The sequence below is a fragment of the Hoplias malabaricus genome, chromosome 7 (genome assembly GCF_029633855.1).
Source record: "Hoplias malabaricus isolate fHopMal1 chromosome 7, fHopMal1.hap1, whole genome shotgun sequence".
Classification (NCBI taxonomy): domain Eukaryota; kingdom Metazoa; phylum Chordata; class Actinopteri; order Characiformes; family Erythrinidae; genus Hoplias; species Hoplias malabaricus.
The window spans coordinates 13,336,952-13,358,017 of record NC_089806.1 but is presented as its reverse complement, the minus strand read 5'-3'; the positions used below and the strand labels follow the sequence as shown (position 1 = coordinate 13,358,017).

General features: G+C 40.6%; 1 protein-coding gene across 1 annotated transcript; it reads left to right on the top strand.

Annotated features, from left to right (window-relative positions):
* The first annotated feature begins 338 nt into the window (after positions 1-338).
* zbtb1 (zinc finger and BTB domain containing 1) lies at positions 339-8,691 on the top strand. The gene is made up of 2 exons (XM_066677573.1): positions 339-541; positions 2,848-8,691. The coding sequence occupies exon 2, from the start codon at positions 2,862-2,864 to the stop codon at positions 4,905-4,907; it is 2,046 nt and encodes a 681-aa protein (XP_066533670.1). The 5' UTR covers positions 339-541; positions 2,848-2,861; the 3' UTR covers positions 4,908-8,691.
* Positions 8,692-21,066: the final 12,375 nt, after the last annotated feature.

Below are 21,066 nucleotides of genomic sequence, written 5' to 3'. Positions count from 1 at the left end.
CTGAGTTGTATGTCCCATCTTCTCTGCGGGGAGTCTGTACTTCTATTCACTCAGAGTTTAAAGAAACCGCCTTTTCTGACACCAGGGAGGTGTTGAAGCATCTGAGAAAGACTGTAGATATTATATACGCTTTCGTTTCCAGTGGGTGCTGCGGTATGGCCGTGTCGGAGGGTTACATTTACACACAGCCTAAATGTAGTGTATGGTTGCAGTTCACTGCTGCTGTTGTGTGGTCGTGTTTTAGGGCGGGTTGCGTTTCTCTTTCTCTCCCCCCCTCACACCCCCCTCCTCTCCTTCATTTGCGTGTGCGTGCTCGAACTCGCTGTGCGGAAGTTCTTTCATCCTCCTGCCCCTTTCTGCTAGTGCTGCGAGGAGAAAGAAAACGAGGGAGACATTAAAGCAGCTCTCCGCGTCCCAGACGAACACCAACTTTCCTCCGCGTCTCCAGCCCAGAGAGAGAGAGAGAGAGAGAGAGAGAGAGAGAGAGAGGCGAACCCGGCTCGGTTCCCTGCTCGCCCCCGCTCCGCGCTCGGTTTCCGCGGTGAGTAACTCGGGCCTGGTGCGGAGTGTAAACATTAGCTTTAGCTCCGAGGAGAGAGAGAGAGAGACCGACCGAGCCCTTCTATCGCTATTCACTCTCTCCTCATCTCTCGCTTCTTTCTTTTCCTTCTCACTTTCTCTTCTGTCTGTAGTTCATATTCTCCTCTCTCTTTTCTCTCTATCTACCCTCTCTCTCGGTTGGTGCGGGGCTTGCGGGAGAGACACACACTGAGAGAATAAGACAAACAGGGGTAAAGTTTGGGTCCTTTTACGCCAGTGTCTTACTCTAATTATTCGTTCCACCTTAAACTCTGCGAAGGTTTACACTGTAAATAAACGAACGCCTCTAAACGCAGAGAGCATTTTTTAGTGCCCCCCCTTTCACCTCCCATTGCGGGATGATTGACAGCTTCGGTGTCCGCATGAGTCCGACCCCCAAACTGACCAATCAGAGCAAAGGGGCGGGACCTACAGCTCACTCAGCACAACAAAGGGAAAGAGCAGAGATAACGCCAAGTCTATTGTGTATACTGTAAGACATATAGACAGTCTCTCTCTGATGTGTCTATTGCTCACTACCAAGAGAGTTTGCCTTTGTACAATGAGGTAAATATTACTGGCTGAATTAGACTACAGGTAAAAGTATCTTCCCAAAAAAATAAAAACACCACAGAAGTACAAAAATAGCTGCCCAGAAAAAACAACTGCTGAGTAAGTTAGGCTTTAGAACCGCATGGCAATATTTAAATATGTACAGATGCAAATCCTCAGCACAACAGAGGGAAAGTACAAGTGGTTTAATGTATACTCAGAATGGAAGGGATGTTTCTGAAATCTCATTATTTGCAACGCTGTATGTTCAGGGCTCAACAGTTAAACCAGACTTACCTGCAGAGGCTAAATCCATACTCAAGAAAACGTACCATCTCAAAATCTACTTGAATAGAAGTACAGAAGTGACAGCTAAAATATGTGTACAGATAATAAGTAACTAATTTTCTGAACTCTGTTGAAACATTTGAATATATTTCACATCTACAAAGATCTACAGATAATAATAAGTGCACACTACACTTTACCAAAAAAATCCAAAAGTTAATTTAAAGTGTTTAGTGTAGATTTTGTATTGAAGCGTAGGCCTATATTTCAAATTAATTTTGTTTATCTACGATATTTATTTACTTATTTTACATTCGACCAGGGGCACACTATTATAGCTCTCTCTGGATTGATAGAATGGATGTCCCTCTCCCAACATCAGTTAGCATGATGTTAGCTAATGCCAGCCTCTTTTAGCTTTTATAACAGATCTGGGCTGTTCAGCGCCCCAGTGGCATATTGTTAGTGACAGTTCAATGGAATCTGTGTCTGGCTTCACTTATCTCAAAGGATGCTAGTGCTTGTGTTACTGTCTCAGCTTAGTAGAATCGTGTGTGTGTTTGGACGAGCTTTGTTAATGGATGAAATTGGCAGTGTGTTTAACAAAAGAATAAAAACACTTTGCATTCATACATTTTATATACATAGTGTAGCCTAAATCCCCACCCAGGTTTGTCTATGGGTAGAAACTGCAACCCAAGTGAGTGTCTACACTCTGCTCATGAGTCTGTGTAGACTTTATAAAGCCTATAGGGACGGTTCAATTTTAGTAAATGTGTGTCTAGATATATTCATACGTTATATATTTTATGAAATATTATTTTTCATAATGTGGCTGTCCAATAATAAAAAAATCATTTGAACACAGTAGCTGTACTTTACATTGTGTGAAAATGTCATGATGAATGAACCAATAGAAATGCTCCATTCACTTTCTTTGAAAATGAAGAAGAATCAGTGTAAGATCTACACAGTGTAATTATATATAACATTTAATTTAATTCATCACAAATATAATCATGATTAAATGATTAGCTATTTGTGGGTGGTAGGTAAATGTTTGGTGTGTTATGCATTACGGAGAGTCTAAAGAAAACGTTTTAATAAAGTAATAAAGTGTAGCTTTGGTGATGTTTGAATTACATTCTCTTATTTTGCTGAGTAACATTTTTTTTAAGGGAGAATTTTAGTTTTGAAATCTATAAAGTTGTAATGGAGAGCATTAACCCTGCTGTTGTTCTTGTTTGTGATTATGTGAATCTATTGTATAACTGCTAACACTGTCATAAGAAACTTTATTTTTACAAATAGTTAATGTTTATTTTGTCTGGTAATAGCTACTGCATAGATGTGCTGTCTCGTTATTTAACACAACACAAGTCTTATATCATTACGAAACTGTGTTATGTTTTTTTTTCTTTCCTGTAGTCCTCTACAGGGTGATGGCAAGGCCAAGCCACAGTGAGCATGTCTTGCAGCAGCTTAACAACCAACGGGAGTGGGGCTTCCTGTGTGATTGTTGCATCGCCATTGGTGACATATACTTCAGGGCCCACAAGGCTGTGCTTGCAGCTTGCAGCTCCTACTTCAGGATGATGTTCATTCGAGATCAGCAGGGGACAGCACGCCTCGATCTCAGCAACATGCAGATCAGTGCAGAATGCTTCGACCTCATCTTGCAGCTCATGTACCTCGGCCGGATCATGGTGGGCCATTTTGAGTTTGAGGAACTGAAATCCTCCATGGTTTATCTGCAAATGTACTACATCCCTGATTCTTTGGAGGATCTCAGAGACCTAAGAACATCCAACCTAACTCCCTCATCCTCTGCATCTTCATCATCATCCAGCTCCTCGTCTTCCTCCAGTGCTGCAGGGGGCAAGATGATGTTTGGCGTACGCATGTTTGAACAGCGGAGGCCAAGCCCCGTCGAAAGTGAGCATGCGCCTAAGGTTGTAAACACAACCACCCGTCAAAGCCTTACCATCTCAAATGTGAGGCCTGTTGAAGATGTGGTCCTCACACTTGCTCCATCACACACTGAGAATCTAGGGGAGCAGCCTTGTGACTTGAGAAAGAGGACCTCGGGCCGAAACGCCACCTTAAAAGAAAGACCCCGGTTTGGCCGCACTTACACATGTGATGACTGTGGCTTTGTCTTCAGCTGTGAGAAGCTGCTCATTGAGCACATCCTCACATGCACCAACCGCAAAGCTTTCCAGACACCTAGGGCCAGCAAAGCTGCTGACAATGACTCCAGCAAAGCAGAGAGTTCAGCCTCTGAGGGAGTGGAGGAAGGACAAAGAGTAGTTTGCAAGGGTGAAGAAGATTGGCCTGACCACAAGTCAGATTCAGAAGCTGTGATCAGATCCATTGCCACAGGAATGGACACGGATTCTGCCATGTCCAGGAACATAACTATCAAAGTAGAGCCGGAAGATGATTCAGACACAGAAATGGAAAATATCAAAGTGGTCCAGGTGGGCAACCATAGTGTAGGGAGCTGTAAGGTACGCCGCAGGACATTTAAGTCTGACGTTGCAGACCAAATGAAGTTTGACAGTGAGGAAGAGGCCGGAGGGTCTGCCATAGATGATACCGCCAGTGCACTGGAGGGCCATAGTAAGGAATCTGGTCCAGAAGAAAAGATGCGCAGGGTCAAAGAGGAAAGGCAGGATGGGGAATGCACTCCCTGTGAGCTGTGTGGAGTCTTGCTGACTGAGGAGAACCAGTCTGCGCATTACATTTCTAACCATATGGGACATATATGTGCCTGCGGAAGGTGTGGCCAGGTGCTCATCAAGGGCAGGCAACTGCAGGAGCATGCTGAGCGCTGTGGGGAGCCTCAGTGTGTGGAGACCGATTCCCCAGGTGAGGAATCCCCTCTACCAGAAGAGGGGCAGGCCATGGAGGAAGGGTTACTCGAAGGTGCTGATTTGGGCTTCCGCTGTCCCCTCTGTGGCTTGATATTTGAGACTGAAAGCCTGGCCATTGAGCACACCCTAGCCTGCCCTGAACAGGAGCCCTTCCGGCCTGCCATGATCGAGGACGGCAGCGAGCCAGACCACCGGCGCAAGCACTTCTGCGCCATTTGCGGCAAGGGCTTCTATCAGCGGTGCCACCTGCGGGAGCACTACACTGTGCACACCAAAGAGAAACAGTTCACCTGCCAGACCTGCGGCAAGCAGTTCCTACGAGAGCGGCAGCTCCGGCTGCATACTGACATGCACAAGGGTATGGCGCGCTATGTGTGCCCTGTTTGCGATCAGGGCACCTTCCTTAAGCACGATCACGTGCGCCACATGATCTCGCACCTCTCGGCCGGTGAGACCATCTGCCAGGTGTGCTTTCAAATCTTTCCTAGCGGGGAACACCTGGAGAAGCACATGGATGTCCATCTGTACATCTGTGGCGTGTGTGGGGAGAAATTTCGCCTTCGCAAAGACATGCGGAGCCACTACAACCTAAAGCACACCAAGAGACAGTGAGAGACAGAGACGTTGTATATCATGTAAAAGTAAAATAAGCCATTCTGTATCAATGTGAGAAGAAATCTATGCACTCAGACACCAAATAATTACCTGTAAAACTGCACTTTTAAATGATATGCATAATCCAGGTGTTTTTCTTATCTTTTTGTTTATGGGATTCAGTGCCTCTAATTTTAGGCATCACCCCACGTGTTGAATCTCGGTTGAACACTCTAAATATAAGTGATTAAAGACAGTATATTTTACTGAACAAACTCATTGGTCTAACACACAAAGTTCCTTAACTTGTAAACATTCGTTATTGGTTTACCCTCACGTGATATGCCAAGCTCTGTGTGCCTGCTTACCTTGTAAAAAAGGGGTTAAACAGAGCCTTTTAATTTGCCAACGACGATCTTTTTGGTGCTCTACATTTTCTGTGAAACATAAGACCTTTTTATGGTTATTTTCGTTTATAGTAGCTTTGGAGAATTTTTTTTTAGGTGTAGATGTTTAAGAACAAAAATATTTTGGAGTTTGAGGTAAAAGCCTAAAATAGCATTACAGGGTAAGCGTAGACCCCCTTTTTTATTTTTTTTTTATAACCAACAAAACACTAAAATACTTCATTTGAATACAAACCATTCTTGAAACACTCTCCAGCTCATTCTAATTTGCCGTCAGTCTCATGTCCTTTGATGTAGAATTTTATGTACTAACTATGCAACTCGGGCTTGTTAATAATACATAAACTTAGTCAGAAATCAGCAGGAGCCGATAAGTACTGTTATTAGACATTATCCGCTATGTTTCTTATTATTTAAGGAATATCTGTCAAATTTTATTAAGTAATAATTTCTTAACTGCACATTTCAAGATCTACCGTGAATAATTTCAGGCGTTTAAAAGATATATAATTATGCAGTTGTGATAAACTAACAGTGATGGTCTAAGTCTGTCTTTTTTTTCAGTTGGTCTTTAAACGTAAACATTTAAATGCTTGAAAAATATTGGACAGGTTACAGCAGGTTTATTCCTAATGGAATGAACCATTTACAGTGTGGGCACAGATACTTGCGTTAGACTTACTGCATGGTACACAAAGACACATTCTTATTATTCTTATGTTTTTAAGTTTTGTTATGGGGTGCCTTGTAGGTTTTGGTGTTGTATAAGCTGTTTCACATCTCACTTTTCCTTGGGCAATAGCACCACCACAGAAAAATATCGACATGATTTCAGGGTGTTGTAAAATGTCATATTATGCCTTTATGCACATTATGAGATTACAACATTAAAGACTAGTAAGTGAGAAGTGTCTGACTCATCTGAAGCATATTATGAGAGAATCACCCATGGAAACACCTGATTAAACTGATCTCAGGCAGCCTTTTATGGCTGGACGGGCTATAGATCCCCTAGCAGGGCAAAGTTGCTGTTTATCGTACTGGTTTGCAATACTAATGTTAACTGTTATCAGTTTGCCTGTTGAGGACCGAGTGTATATGTATCATTTTACAGAAGTCGTTAATGTCCCTGACCCCTTCAGGGTGTGTTCCCTCCCCGGGCCGGGTATGCTCTGGACACAGCGAGACCCTGAACTTGGTCAAACATCATGAATGAATGAATGTTAATGCCCCCATGAAATGCCAGAAACATTCAGTTTAAAAACGATTTAAATTTACTGAACAAAATTTTCAAACTTTAAATGAAATGTTTTAGAATTATAGCGTTTTCATTTTCTTGACGAGTTGAAAGAATACGTTCTTACTGGTTTAGCCATTTCATTTTTTATAATAAATATAATATATATTTATACACATAAAATGACATCGCATTTTACTAGTAACTTCAACTGTTTGAATTGTAATTTTCAGTTTCTTAAAAACAATGGTGACCAACTGTATGCATGAACATATCTACTTTTATCAGAATGATACAGATAACCTGAAAATCACGCCTGAAATGAATATATATAAACGCAGGGCAGACATTGTTTTGTTTTGGTAGTGGCATATGCAATTTCCATTGTGACTAATTTGCTCCAAATATTGACATACAGGGGGTCCTCGACTTACGACGTTGATGCGTTCCTACGTCGCGTCGTAAACCGATTTTCGGTGTAAGTCGGAACATACGTACATATTGTACGTAAATAACAAACTGTAAGCACTTATCCTATCCCAACACCTATCCTCCTCGGTCCCGAGCCGCGTAACCGTGTATTCTTCCGCCGCGCACACCAAACACGAAGTTCGCGTTATGACGTTTACGACGCAAAACCACTTAAGTCGAAACTTTATACAGTAAATGGGAGATGTGTAGTAACCACGAAACATCGTAACTCGGGACTGACGTAACCCGAGGACCTGCTGTAATATATATATATAGTTGATAACGTAAGTAGGAATTCAAATGTGTTTAGAGAGGTAGTAAATTTGGCAATTAGAGAAAGTACTTGCTTTTTTTGTTTTCTAGTATTAGAGAAGTAAAATAAGATTTCGTCTTCAAAGATAACCTTTTTAAAAGTTTTTTGAACCCTTCTATAAAATGACCCTTATGTCAGGCTCAGTTTCAAGAGAATTTCCTTAATTGTGACTTTTTAAAGACAACAATTGACAAGCTTGAGTTTCTTCTTTGTTTTTAGTATCTGGATAATACTGATAAAATATGTTCAAACATTAGGCATATATATAATATTTTGCTGAATCTATTGCAGATTCGTCTGGTCAGATGTGAATTTAGAACAGTGGCCATGTTCTTATAATAACATCTGGTATTCAAACTGTATTCACCTTTTAAATGTGCTGTACCACGTGAGAAATATTTGATATAAAATGAGATGCAAGCCTCGTTTCCTGTTTTTTTCCCAATAAAACATACTTGAAAACTTGGAGCACATACACTTATAGATGATGGCTCTACAAAGATTCTTTAGTAAAGAAAACTGTTCTATATAGAACCCTGAACACTTGAAGGACCGTGTGCATGATTAAAGTGTTCTTTGCATCATGAAGGGGTTCTTTAGATTGATGAAGAATGTGCTTTAGACGGAACTAGCACCTTTTAAAAAGTGTTCTAGAAGGCACTAAACATTTCTTTTATTGTAACAAGCTTGACATCATAACAAAAGAAGAACCCTTTTAGTGCCTCTTTTTGTGAAAGGTGCCATTCATTCATTCATTCATTCATTCATTGTCTGTAAGCACTTATCCAGTTCAGGGTCGCGGTGGGTCCAGCTTACCCGGAATCACTGGGCACAAGGCACAGACACACCCTGCAGGGGGCGCCAATGCTTCACAGGGCGACACACTCACACATTCACTCACACCTACGGACACCAATCCACCTATCAACGTGTGTTTTTGGAGCTGTGTGACTGCGACACTACCTGCTGCGCCACTGTGTATAAAAACATCTATAGCATATCCTCCATCAATCTGAATACACCCTTTACAATGCAAAGAACCCTTTAATCGTGTGTTTCTTTAATAAATAATCCTTGAAGAACCATACAGTTTAAGAGTGGTAGACAAATGAAAAACATATCCATGATACATAATATGACAATATCTAAATATGGCTTTAAAAATGCATCATATTACAGGGAACAAACAAATATTCAGTGCAATGTCTATGCATTTTGATACTAGTATATTGGAAAAATATACCATAACTTTTGTATTTTTCCCCTCACCCCAACGTCAAATTCAGCAAGTACACTGCAACTGTGTATTCAATGTACAGAAACATGTTTTCTGTAGCAAATGTACACTATAGAATAAAAAATGTTCCTGGAAAATCCTTATGACCCAAACGTTTTTTTTGTTTGTTTTTATTTGATTTTTGTTTGTTTTTATTTGATTTTTTGTTTGTTTTTATTTTTGTTTGTTTGTTTGTATTTGATTTTTGTTTGTTTTTATTTTTGTTTTTATTTGATTTTTTTGTTTGTTTTTATTTTTGTTTGTTTGTTTGTTTGTATTTGATTTTTGTTTGTTTTTATTTTTGTTTGTTTGTTTGTTTGTTTTATTAAAGTTTTTTGTGGAACCAAGTCCTCCAAAGGTAATGTGTCATTGCAGTGACACTCAAATTTGCATCTGTCACATTTTAGCTCCTGAGAATTGTTAAAAGAAGAATAAATTTACAGCTTCTTTTAAAAATATGCATTGGTTATTCGAGCTCAATTGTAATCAAACATTGACCTAAATTTGACAATAAATTAGTAACTGTAATTTATGCATAATGTTAACATTCAGCAATGAGCGGTTACAGATAATGAATGAATGAATATAGACTGTATAAACAGATATAGACACTATAAACAACCATTTTTTTTAAAAGAAATTAAATAAATAATTTATAGTATTTTTATCTGTATAAACGTATTTTGTAATATAAATATTACAAAATATTTTGTCCAAATATGTGACAAAACTTATTTTTAAGGAGAAAAGTAATTTCCTCTTTCAATTTCATATATAACCCTTCTTACCATAAGTTTAGATTAAAAAAATACAACAATAAAAACAAAAAACAAAACCATAACAGTTTTTGCCAGAGATTATTTCTTTGATCAATCGTCCCCTTTGTGTCCAGATGATTGTTTGGGTCATATTCTTGGCTCTGTCTCTAATATGGCAGGCCTAAGAAAAGGTAGATAGATCTAACACCTCATAAAAAGCCACGTTTAGTAAAACATGTAATAATTTGATGGATTTGAAACCAATACGCTTTGTACAGTAAGTAACATTAACTGCTTTCTAGCTGAAGTAGTTGCACACGATACGGAGGTTTTAAATAAAAGTCAGTACGAACAAATTATATAGCTACGCACTTAAGTTCATCTTCATATAACTGCTAAATGTTAATATACATTAAGAGTTGAGTTGTGTAATTAATCAAGAGCTTTGCTTTAAACTATTTATCGCTACAGGTCTTGTATTTATCGCTAAGCAGATTTCACTGTTGTCATAGCAACACTAACCGAACACTTTCGTGTATGATAAACCAAAACAACTCAAATTTTGAGAGCTGGAGAAATTGAAGACTTTAATACAGTTCACATGGAGAAGGGACAATCTTCTTTTACCGAGGTAAACCCCTTGAAAACGAGCTAGAATGGATGCACACTGTTTCTCGTGTGGAAACCAAACTGAATCAGGTCTGAGCTGAAATGGACCTTCACGTTACTTTCATCCTACAGCAGCATAATTCAGTTGCTGAGACGTAAATGCTCGGTCTCAATCAGCTCCCTGCTCCCTACGTAGTGCACCAGATAGCACAATAATGTGGACAAACTTCCTGTCTAAGATTTTTACCCGGATGGTGATGGGAATCAGATATTGCAATTTCTAATAGTCATGGTCATTTTGTTTACCACACGTATGTATTTATGAACCTATAAGATCTGTATTGTTTTTGGTGGTAAAATCTGATTACTTTGTCAACTAATTGGTCCTATTAAGGGTGAGTGTGGGCAGAAAGCTTGTTCATTGATTAGTTAGTGAGTAGTTTATTAATATGTACACAGTCTGCTCTTTTCTCTGTTATAGATCCCAGAGGACTTCGTATCTAAGCAAAGCCTTTTTGATCTTATGAAGGTAAAGAATAAGAAACTGCTGGCAAGGTTTTTAGTAAGCATCGGTCAAGATGAGATACGAATACTGACATAGAAAATGATGGATACATTTGATGTATTAACTGATAAGCAGTTTTTATTTATCTTTTAAAAGCGTACATTTTGTGTGAATGAGTGTATTAACAGTTGTATTGAAGGCAAGATTAATACATTTCAGAATACCCAACGTACTTATGTAAGATGTTCACATTTGAAAGGAATATGATCACTGCTTGTCTATAGTGGTGTAGGACAGTATGACTAACATCTTCACATTGGTGTGAAGGGTCCTATAGTTGTGGGTTTGGGTCCCGCTCCAGGTGACTCAGTGATGAGGAGTTTGATGTGTTCTCCCTGTGTCCCTGTGGGTTTCCTCTGGGTGCTCCGGTTTCCTCCCACGGTCCAAAAACACACATTGTTAGGTGGATCGCCTACTCCTAAGTGTCCAGTCCAATTACCAATGTGTTTACTTACCAAGTGTCCATAGGTGTGTGTGTGTTGCCCTGCAATGAGCTTGTGCCCACTCAGCGGTGTGTTCCCGCCTTGCGCCCAGTGATTCCGGGTAGGCCCTGGACCAACTGCAACCCAGACAATGAATGAAGTAATGAGTGTAGTTCTACTTTTGATGCTCACTGTTAGTTAGTTTTGGATATTTGGCAGTTATTTGGTTATTTAACAGTTATTTTTAGCATTCATTTTATGTTCATCTGCAAGCACTGTTATCTTATCCTGATTTAATATGTTCTTCTGGCTTTGTTGTGGCTTTTCTCTGTGTTTCAATCTTGTCATGTCCACTCCTTAAGGAGGTGGAAGAAGACAAGAGGAAAGCTGAAGCAGCTGGGGCAGCCCTGCCAAAACAGAGGAATCAGCTCAGCAGCGCCATCCTTAGACACCAACTGGTCAGTGCACCTGGGAGTAACTTAGACATAGTCAGAGTTCAGAAGTGTCACAAAAGGAAGTAGGCTTGTAGATTGACCTACATGTCAAAATGTATGTGAACAATCTGGTCTGGAGGAAGGTGAGTGACCTGCACCGAGCCCTGACCTTGTCTGCTCAACACCTTTAGGAGGAACTGTAGAACAATGGTTGTGGTGGTCCGGTGTCCATGTACTTCTAGGCCGATAGTGCATTTGAGTTAGCTGAGAAACGGATAAGGTGGTGGTATGAAGTTGGCCAGGTGCGACGGGTCTTTGGACATCAAGACAACACAAGGTAGTCTTGTTCCAGTAATGTGTCTTTATAAGTGGGTTTTATTCTAAATCATTTTCTTTAACTTCTCAAGATGTGTCAGAAGAACAATTTGCACACATACAGTAAAATGTTCACACTTTCATGAATTCTGAAATACTTAACATATTTATCTTTATTTCATGATCATATTTAATTGACCTGGGGGACCTGGAGGTTGTGGGTTCTCGTCCTGCTCCAGGTGACTGTCTGTGAGGAGTTTGGTGTGTTCTCCCTGTGTCTGCGTGGGTTTCCTCTGGGTGCTCCGGTTTCCTCCCACAGTCCAAAAACACACGTTGGTAGGTGGATTGGCGACTCAAAAGTGTCCGTAGGTGTGAGTGAGAATGTGTGTGTGTGTGTTGCCCTGTGTAGGACTGGCACCCCCTGCCTTGTGCCTAGTGATTCCGGGTAGGCTCCGGACCCACCGTGACCCTGAACTGGATAAGCACTTACAGATAATGAATATTTAATTTGATATGTATTTGACAGTACAATGTTGCATTAATCTGAAATGTAATATGTCACTTTGTATTAGATTATAATGTCACCAAGACATCATTATTGACATTTGCGTACTTATTTCTTGTTACATTTGGATAGTAAAAATGATCTTGGTTAACATTTGTGTGTTACCTGGATGTCAGTTTCCCAAAACCTTTGTCTTAGTAATATCGTACTCCTTATAGACAAGTTTAAAGATTCATTCATTTTGTTAGTCTTATATTGTTTTATGTTCTACTAAACACTGCACACTCAGTCTTTGTTCTAATTGCAGAGAGATACTTGTCAGATGACGCAAAACACAAGAGGAAAGCAGCCTGGGACTGAAAAGCTTAGACTGTGTACAACAAGGAGGTTGATCGTCTCTCCAGGTTCTGGATGGAAGGTAGGATATTTACTCTCAAAATGAGCATACATTCCCAATGAAACACCTTTAATTCACAAGGAAAGTGTAAGTAAAATCAAGGCAATTATTCACAAATAGAGCAGTTAACCACCAGTCCATCCCAAGTCAGTTCTGTCCCACTTTTAACTGAACAGATTTATGGCAGATTTAAAATCTATCGACACACGCAGCTCATTGTTTATTGCTCATATTAATGACTGGTAAAACACCTAGATGATATTATGATGGAAGCATAAAGATTATGAATTAATGAGGATTTTAAAAATATCTAGGGTGGTGCAGCAGGTAGTGTCGCAATCACACAGCTCCAGGGGCCTGGAGGTGGTGGGTTCGATTCCCGCTCCGGGTGACTGTCTGTGAGGGTTTGGTGTGTTCTCCCTGTGTCCGCATGGGTTTTTTTTTTTTTATATAGTACATTTACCGAAGTGTTATATTTAAAGCAGTATTTAAATATAATACCACCATACACTTTAAATTACATCAAACCAAGTATGAGTTGCACATATATTTCATCTTTGTCCTGTGTTTCAAATTGCCTCAAATAATCCGGAGGACAGGAGGGCGTGTGTCTGCCGCTCTCAGCCCTTGGTCAGTCAGCAGCTCTTTAGTGCTGCAGTGTTCTTGCAGCTGTATTACAGCCTCTACAGCTAACAGGCCTGTGGCTCTCAAAACCACACTGGAATCCCTGGAAAGCTCTTGTGGTGGTCACTGTGACGCAGGCGGGCATACGTTTACCACACTGAAAGAGAGTGCTGTATGAAGGCGAAACTCTAGCAGCACATGCTGAGTCAGCCTCTGTGTAAAGAGTACTGGGCTACTTTGTACGGCTGGAGGAGATGAGCAGATGAACGGGAGATTCTGTTAGAAAGCATTTGTTAGTGGTGGATGATGCGTTTTGAAGCAACCACAAGAAACCAAGTTCAGTAGTGAAAAATAGTCTTTGGGTAACTTCGGGTCACTGCCCACAGCCAACTGAGATGTAACTCTTTATAATCTAATGGGCATTGACTTGTATCATTTAAAAAAAACACACACAAAAACATTTAAAGCGATGTTTTCAGTTGGCTGTAAATGCCGTTATAAGGATTTGGACTGGATCAAGTGTTGGAACACCAGGCAAGGTTTAGGCAGACAAGCAAACAATGAAATGCAAATTTGTCTTGAGACGCCTGGACATAACATAAAATAAACAATGATGAATAATTGCTTTGTTGTGAAAACTGTGGATAACAGGAAAGTTAGCAAACTATACAAAATTTGAGAGCTCTGAACACACACACGTTTTGTGCTTTTACTGTAAACCGTAATGATTGCTGACTGGGGTCTTGCTCACTATGAAGCAGAGTTAACTAACACAGCTGTAGACCAAACTTCAAGAATGCTTGTGTATTATCAGTCAACTATCTAACATCTAACCGAGCTAATAAAGACATTTAATGGCATTTTATTTCAAGCCAAAACAATCAAAGAAGAGAATAACAGACTTTAACAAACATTCCAATGCCAGTAAATACTGGGTTACGTTACGATGTTGCACTTAGATCTAAGTTCTTTGCCTTTCACAGCACTCGTAGTTTTGAGCTGATACTTTTGACTTTTAAAATTGTTTGTTTATTTATTTTTTGTTTCCTTTCATTTGTTTGTTCATTTGTTTGTTTTTCATTTAGGTCGCTCTGGTTGTTTTTTTTTAATTGCGTACAAAACTTGCGTTTTATTGCATGTAATCGTGCAATCTCCTGATTTGTCCACTTGGTGGCGTATTTTCTTTGTGGCCTGTATGTTGTTCAAAATCATTCCCCAGCGCTCACAGTTTTAGCGGCAGTGTAATCAACAAAGAAAGTCCTGATGATTGTTATTTGATTTATAAAAGATGACGTTGTTTACGTGTGTAGGTGTTATGTATATATAATGTATATATGTCCTGTGTTATATATTCTAGCTTTTTATAGATAGAAAGTTGATGGTTGTGGAACATGAAAAATGTTACTGCTGAATAAATATAGACACAACATGATGTATTTTTTATATATAATGTAAATAATTTACTTAGTATTCACTGAGCAAGAGACTCTACTCCCAAATGTCCTTACAATTCTGGGAACTATTTGTTTTGTCCACTTTAAAATGATAACCATCTGATGATTGTTGGTCAGAAAGTACTACTTTATTTGAACCATTTTATGGGACTTTCTGTGGAATGATGGATAAAACACTTATGGGTTGTTTCAAGGAAGGGTTTTTGCCCCCTCTCCCTGAGCAAGAGCGAAAGACGGGTTCTGAGATTCTCTTTCTTTCATGTGAAGTAAACCTTATCTGAACCTGCACTGGATATTTGTCTTCACTTTTCCGGCGCACCCAGCTAATTGGGTTTCTTAACCTCTATTATCCCTAATGACATGTTCCAAAGGCGCAATGGTGTGTCTGTGTTCAAGGCTGCTGTGCTGCTGCAGCGTTTTATCTGCATCTCTGTTGTGTCTCGTTAATGTAATATCCCAAAGACAGACCTTTCCTGTCCAGCATGTGGGTGTCTGGTCTTTAGTGGAGAACAGGCCTACCTTGATCAATAGAGGGTCCAGTTCTCCTCCCACTCTTTGTAGCTAACCGACAGATCTGATTGGTAGTACAGTTCCTCTTTGGTTTTGAGTCCTGCCGTCCAGGGTTCTGTCCCAAGGTTGTCTCTATTTTAATGCCTCTGCTTTTTTCGCTCAAGTCATTCTTCATTTCTTTGTTGATGCACTGTAATTTTCTTCTGCTGTGTTTAAGCAAGTGAAACTAATTTGGGGAGAGGTTTTAGTAGGAATTTGCTAATAATTCCCTCCAGCTTTTCAAGTCTTGGTTAAAAAACAATAAATAAAAAAATTAAAAAATAAATGCAGTCCTAGGGGTGGCACGGTGGCGCAGCAGGTAGTGTCGCAGTCACACAGCTCCAGGGACCTGGAGGTTGCGGGTTCGACTCCTGCTCCAGGTGACTGTCTGTGAGGAGTGTGGTGTGTTCTCTCTGTGTCCGCTTGGGTTTCCTCCGGGTGCTCCGGTTTCCTCCCACAGTCCAAAAACACACGTTGGTAGGTGGACTGACGACTCAAAAAGTGTCCGTAGGTGTGAATGTGTGAGTGTGTGTTGCCCTGTGAAGGACTGGCGCCCCCTCCAGGGTGTATTCCCGCCTTGCGCCCAATGATTCCAGGTAGGCTCTGGACCCACCGCAAACCTGAACTCGATAAGGGTTACAGATAATGAATTAATGAATGAATCTACAGATAAAATGACTGATATTTGTTGTAAACTATTGGTCAGCTTTAGTCCTATGATTAAAAACAGAAGAGGAAATGTCATATATGTCCAAGAGAATGTGTTCATTTTTCATTATTTAAGCAAAAAGAAGGTTGTCTCCTCCTTCTGGGCCTTTAAATGTATTAAAATGTCATGCAATATAATCAGGTTAAACAGTACTTTATTTGCCAGAGTCCGTTGAATGCAGCATTTGATATGAATTGAGAGGATTATATTCTGTACTACAATATTACATACATTGTCTAATCACATGCCCAGAAAATACACAGCGGAGAAACAGCATGGAGTTAGTTGTATTTGGAACAAATGGGATATCCACAGAAACATTTTCAACAAATAAGTAGCTCAGAGTATTGAGTTTTGTCCCAGAGTTTCTTTTCTTTTCCCCTCAGCCTGCAACGAGAATCTACCTGAGCCTCAGAGTCCATTTGTCAAAGAAGGACAGGACCGTGTACCTGATATCATCAAGAACATGAGTCTACTAACCATTACAGCTCCATGTGCCATGAGGAAAGAGGCCAGTTTGGTTAGTTTCCTATGTGTTATGTTGAATCTTATACCGGCACTATGTTTATTTTAAAAAGCCAATAATAAATATTTTAATGCCCAATAAGTCCTGTACTTTGTATGATGGTGTCCACCTTAAAAGTGCGGATTTTAGCCCATTCCTTTCTGAATCTATAAATGATACCTTGTGTTTATTGCGTTTGGATATTTAAAGCTTTATTTTTAAGGCTTTGATCAGTGTTCAGAGACCACTAGAACGGCACATGGAACCGTTGAGTGAGGCAAGCACAAACAAGCCTCAAATTATCACATGGCAGCATTCCCAAGCCATCTGTCTTTGACACTAAGTCCCATGCAAAACATGCTGCGTAAATCTGTCATTAAGCGTGCTGGGATTTAGTCACATACTACGAAAATGCAATTCTGGAGTGCTTTGATGGACGGTATTCTTAAGCTTACAGAGTAATGAAGCTGAATTAATGGGGGAACGTGTGTTGAGGGAGAAGAGATGTTCTAACATTATGGTCTAAAATTATGGCTGAGTTCATAGACACTTGCTCATTCAAATTTGGTTTTGAATTTCCTGCTAAAAAGTGTATTTATAGGACATTGTTTCAAACATTTCTGTAAGAAATTGATAGTGTTCAGGCTTGAAAACTTTGTGAGGTCAGGTTCTGATGCTGCATGATTAGTTCTGCATCACAGAAGCTGCTCCAACCCATTTCAGAGATGTTACATAGAGCTCCATCACTGCTGAATATAGCGCTCCACTGTTCCACAAGCAAGAGTTTTTACCACTCCAACACTTGGTGTTTGAAGTCCAATTCAGTGTTTTGGCCAAATTGGAATGAATGAGGTGGCATGGTGGCGCAGCAGGTTAGTGTCGCAGTCACACAGCTCCAGGGGCCTGGAGGTTGTGGGTTCGATTCCCGCTCCGGGTGACTGTCTGTGAGGAGTTGGTGTGTTCTCCCTGTGTCCGTGTGGGTTTCCTCCCACAGTCCAAAAACGCATGTTGGTAGGTGGATTGGTGACTCAAAAGTGTCTGTAGGTGTGAGTGTGTGTGTTGCCCTGTGAAGGACCAGCGCCCCCTCCAGGGTGTATTCCTGCCTTGTGCCCAATGATTCCACCATGACCCTGAACTGGATAAGCGCTTACAGATAATGAATGAATGGAATGAATGAAAAATTATGACCAGTATCATATTGTGCACATTTCCAACAATGCTAGAGCTTAGGGGCATTGAAATAGTGATTGGTGCTGATTGTTTAGAGGCGGCACAGTGGCACAGCAGGTAGTGTCTCAGTCACACAGCTCCAGGGACATGTTCTCCCTGTGTCTGTGTGGGTTTCCTCTGGGTGCTCCGGTTTCCTCCCACTGTTCAAAAACACGTGGGTAGGTAGATTGGCGACTTAAAAGTGTGTGTGTGTGTGTGTGTGTTGCACTGTGAAGGACTGGCGCCCCCTCCAGGGTGTGTTCCCGCCTTGCGCCCAGTGATTCCGGGTAGGCTCTGGACCCACTGCGACCCTGAACTGGATAAGAGCTTACAGACAGTGAATGAATGAGTGTTTATGTTTTATACGGAATGTCCTGAGAGAAATTAAATTGAAAAGAAATTAAAACAATGCAAATACATCCATCTTCAATATGAAGTTGAGCCTGTGTTCTTTGGCATATTGTAATAGATAACTAACAGTATGGCTAGTGTCCATTACACTCTTGACCTTTCCCACTAACACAGTGTAGACTGTAGGTGAATCTACCACAAGGATTAAAGCTGTAATGTACAGTGTATACGTGGACTGTCCAGTTTCACTAAGCGTGTGATTTATGTTTTAGAATAACTGAAGCTGAGTTGGCACTGTGTAACTGGAGGTAGTAAAGAGGTGTTTGTATTCTGACTGAAGGTACTTTGTGAACCTGTTTATTCTGCATTTATTTATTCAGACGGCTGATAGTAATCACCAATGGCTTTTTGGGTTATGTGATGAGATTAAACCACTGTGCGTCACTGAGCTCCTTCACTGTGGATGACCTTGACTGAAATCACACCTGCATCACTGAATTTAATCCCTTTTATCTAACCTTCATATTCTATCCTGAATGGCCTCACCTCAGTTCATCAGCACGTTTGAAGGCATTTATTTTTAGCTCAAAGATCCATCCTGTGCTTCTGGTTTTATTTGTAGAGAAACATGTTCTGATGAAAACTGAATGTTTTATTTAAAGTATTTAAATGTCCTAAAATTAGATCAAAAGGGACGTCACTTCCCATTCATTCCCCAGTTCCTACAGTCAGTGTGTCTATGCAAAAGAACCTGCGGAAATGGCCAGTTTTAAAGTATTGATTTCACAAATCCCCGCACGTTTCTCTATACACACCTATTCCGCCTACAGCACGTTTTGCTTTATCTTGTTGAAGTTACAAGGAGTGTTTCACACATGCTCACTGGCAGCCGATACGAATGGTCTTTATATGTGTATAAGGCATAAAAAAGCAGATTGGAATATTTATATAAATATAGATATGAATGTTCATAACGCCACACTGGACTGGCTTGTGCCTCTCTCATATTTCTCTATTAATCTCTGGGATATGAAGAACAGTGCTGGTATTGTTATGTTTTCCAAGGGGCTATTGGAACACTGTCCCATAGATAATTGTAAGACATATTGGTTCATGCAGTTCATTATAAAAAGAATAAGATGTGGAAGGAGTTAAATGATACAATAATACTTCAGTGTATATCACTGAGAACAGAAACACTGTACTCGTCGGGATGAATCCAGTTAGTTTGTAGATAAGGAACCAGTGATTAAAAGGTGGTGTCAAAAACGGAGCTGTACATGATTCTAAAATGCCTGAAAAATAAACTTTCCACAATGATGAGAAAACGTGAGGCATGTGACTTGAAAACATTACAAAAATTTGAAATGATTATAAACAAGTGGGGCGTCATGGTGGTGCAGCAGGTTAGTGTCGCAGTCACACAGCTCTAGGGACCTGGAGGTTGTGGGTTCGATTCCTGCTCCGGGTGACTGTCTGTGAGGAGTGTGGTGTGTTCTCCCTGTGTCTGCGTGGGTTTCCTCCGGGTGCTCCGGTTTCCTCCCACAGTCCAAAAACACACGTTGGTAGGTGGATTGGTGACTCAAAAGTGTCCGTAGATGTGAATATGTGAATGTGTGTGTTGCCCTGTGAAGGACTGGCGCCCCCTCCAGGGTGTATTCCCACCTTGCGCCCAATGATTCCAGGTAGGCTCTGGACCCACCGCGACCCTGAACTGGATAAGCGCTTACAGGTAATGAATGAATGAATGAATATAAACAAGTGAGGAGTAATGTAAATAATCCTATATTATTACTGTATTGACCTTGATCTGTGAAATAGTGTATTTAAGACGTTTTCGCATGTAAATATTCACTTGTTGCCATTTAGAAATAGTATAATAATGTAGTAATAATAAAATAGTGATAAATTCCCATTTGTTGAGAAACTGAGGTCAGAAGATTCAGAGGGTTCACACAGGAGTAATAGATGACAGTAGAGGTGGGTGAATATTCAACTTATGGCTTTTATATGGGTCATTTCCTATAGGATTTCAGGATTGTTTGGGAATCTGTTTGTGGGAGCGCTGCTGTTTTCCATGGCTGTTTAGTGTGTAGATGAGTGAGAGTGAATCTCTGGGCTGGTTGGAGTGGTATGTCTGAGAGCACCAGGGGAGATTTCATGTGAACTTGGCCTTTTCCTGTTCTTGGCTTGTTCAGTCACATGGGAGCTCTCCTCATTCCTCAAGGCCTCAGCATTAAACCAGAATCCTTCCATTTCTCAGGTCAGTCTGGGTGCTTTCACACTGCACTTCTGCTTTTAACAGTGTGAGGAGTGAAGTGATAAAAAGGAAAGGTTCAGTTCTTATTCTTCTCTGGTACAACATTTATTCAGAGTGTTGGCAAAGTCCTCTCCCAGTAATTTGGTAAATACTTGTGTCCGTAGATTTATACTGTGTGTCTCTTTAAGGGAACACTAGATGCAGTTTATCTATCGATCTATCGATCTCTCTCCTGGGCCCCCCTCCTGTAATTAATTCAGTTTAGAGATTATTTTCCTATCTTCTTCCATAAGTTACATAGTGCATTTTCTGCAGTGCCGAGCCCAGAGTAGCAATGACAGAGGCTCTGTTCGCCCTATTACAGGTCAGTGAAGTATCACAATGATTCTGAAGCAGTCATTTTAAGGTATAAGTATTATATTGTTTTCATTTAAGTACAAAACAATAAAAGATATAGAAGTTACAAGCCTTTTATAGTGACCACAGTATTATACAACTCATTCATTCATTATCTGTAACCCTTATCCAGTTCAGGGTCAGGGTGGGTCCGGAGCCTACCCGGAATCATTGAGCACAAGGCGGGAATACACCCTGGAGGGGGCGCCAGTCCTTCACAGGGCAACACACACACTCACACCTACGGACACATTTTGAGTCACCAATCCACCTACCAACATGTGTTTTTGGACTGTGGGAGAAAACCGGAGCACCCGGAGGAAACCCACGCAGACACGGGGAGAACACACCACACTCCTCACAGACAGTCACCTGGAGCATGAATCGAACCCACAACCTCCAGGTCCCTGG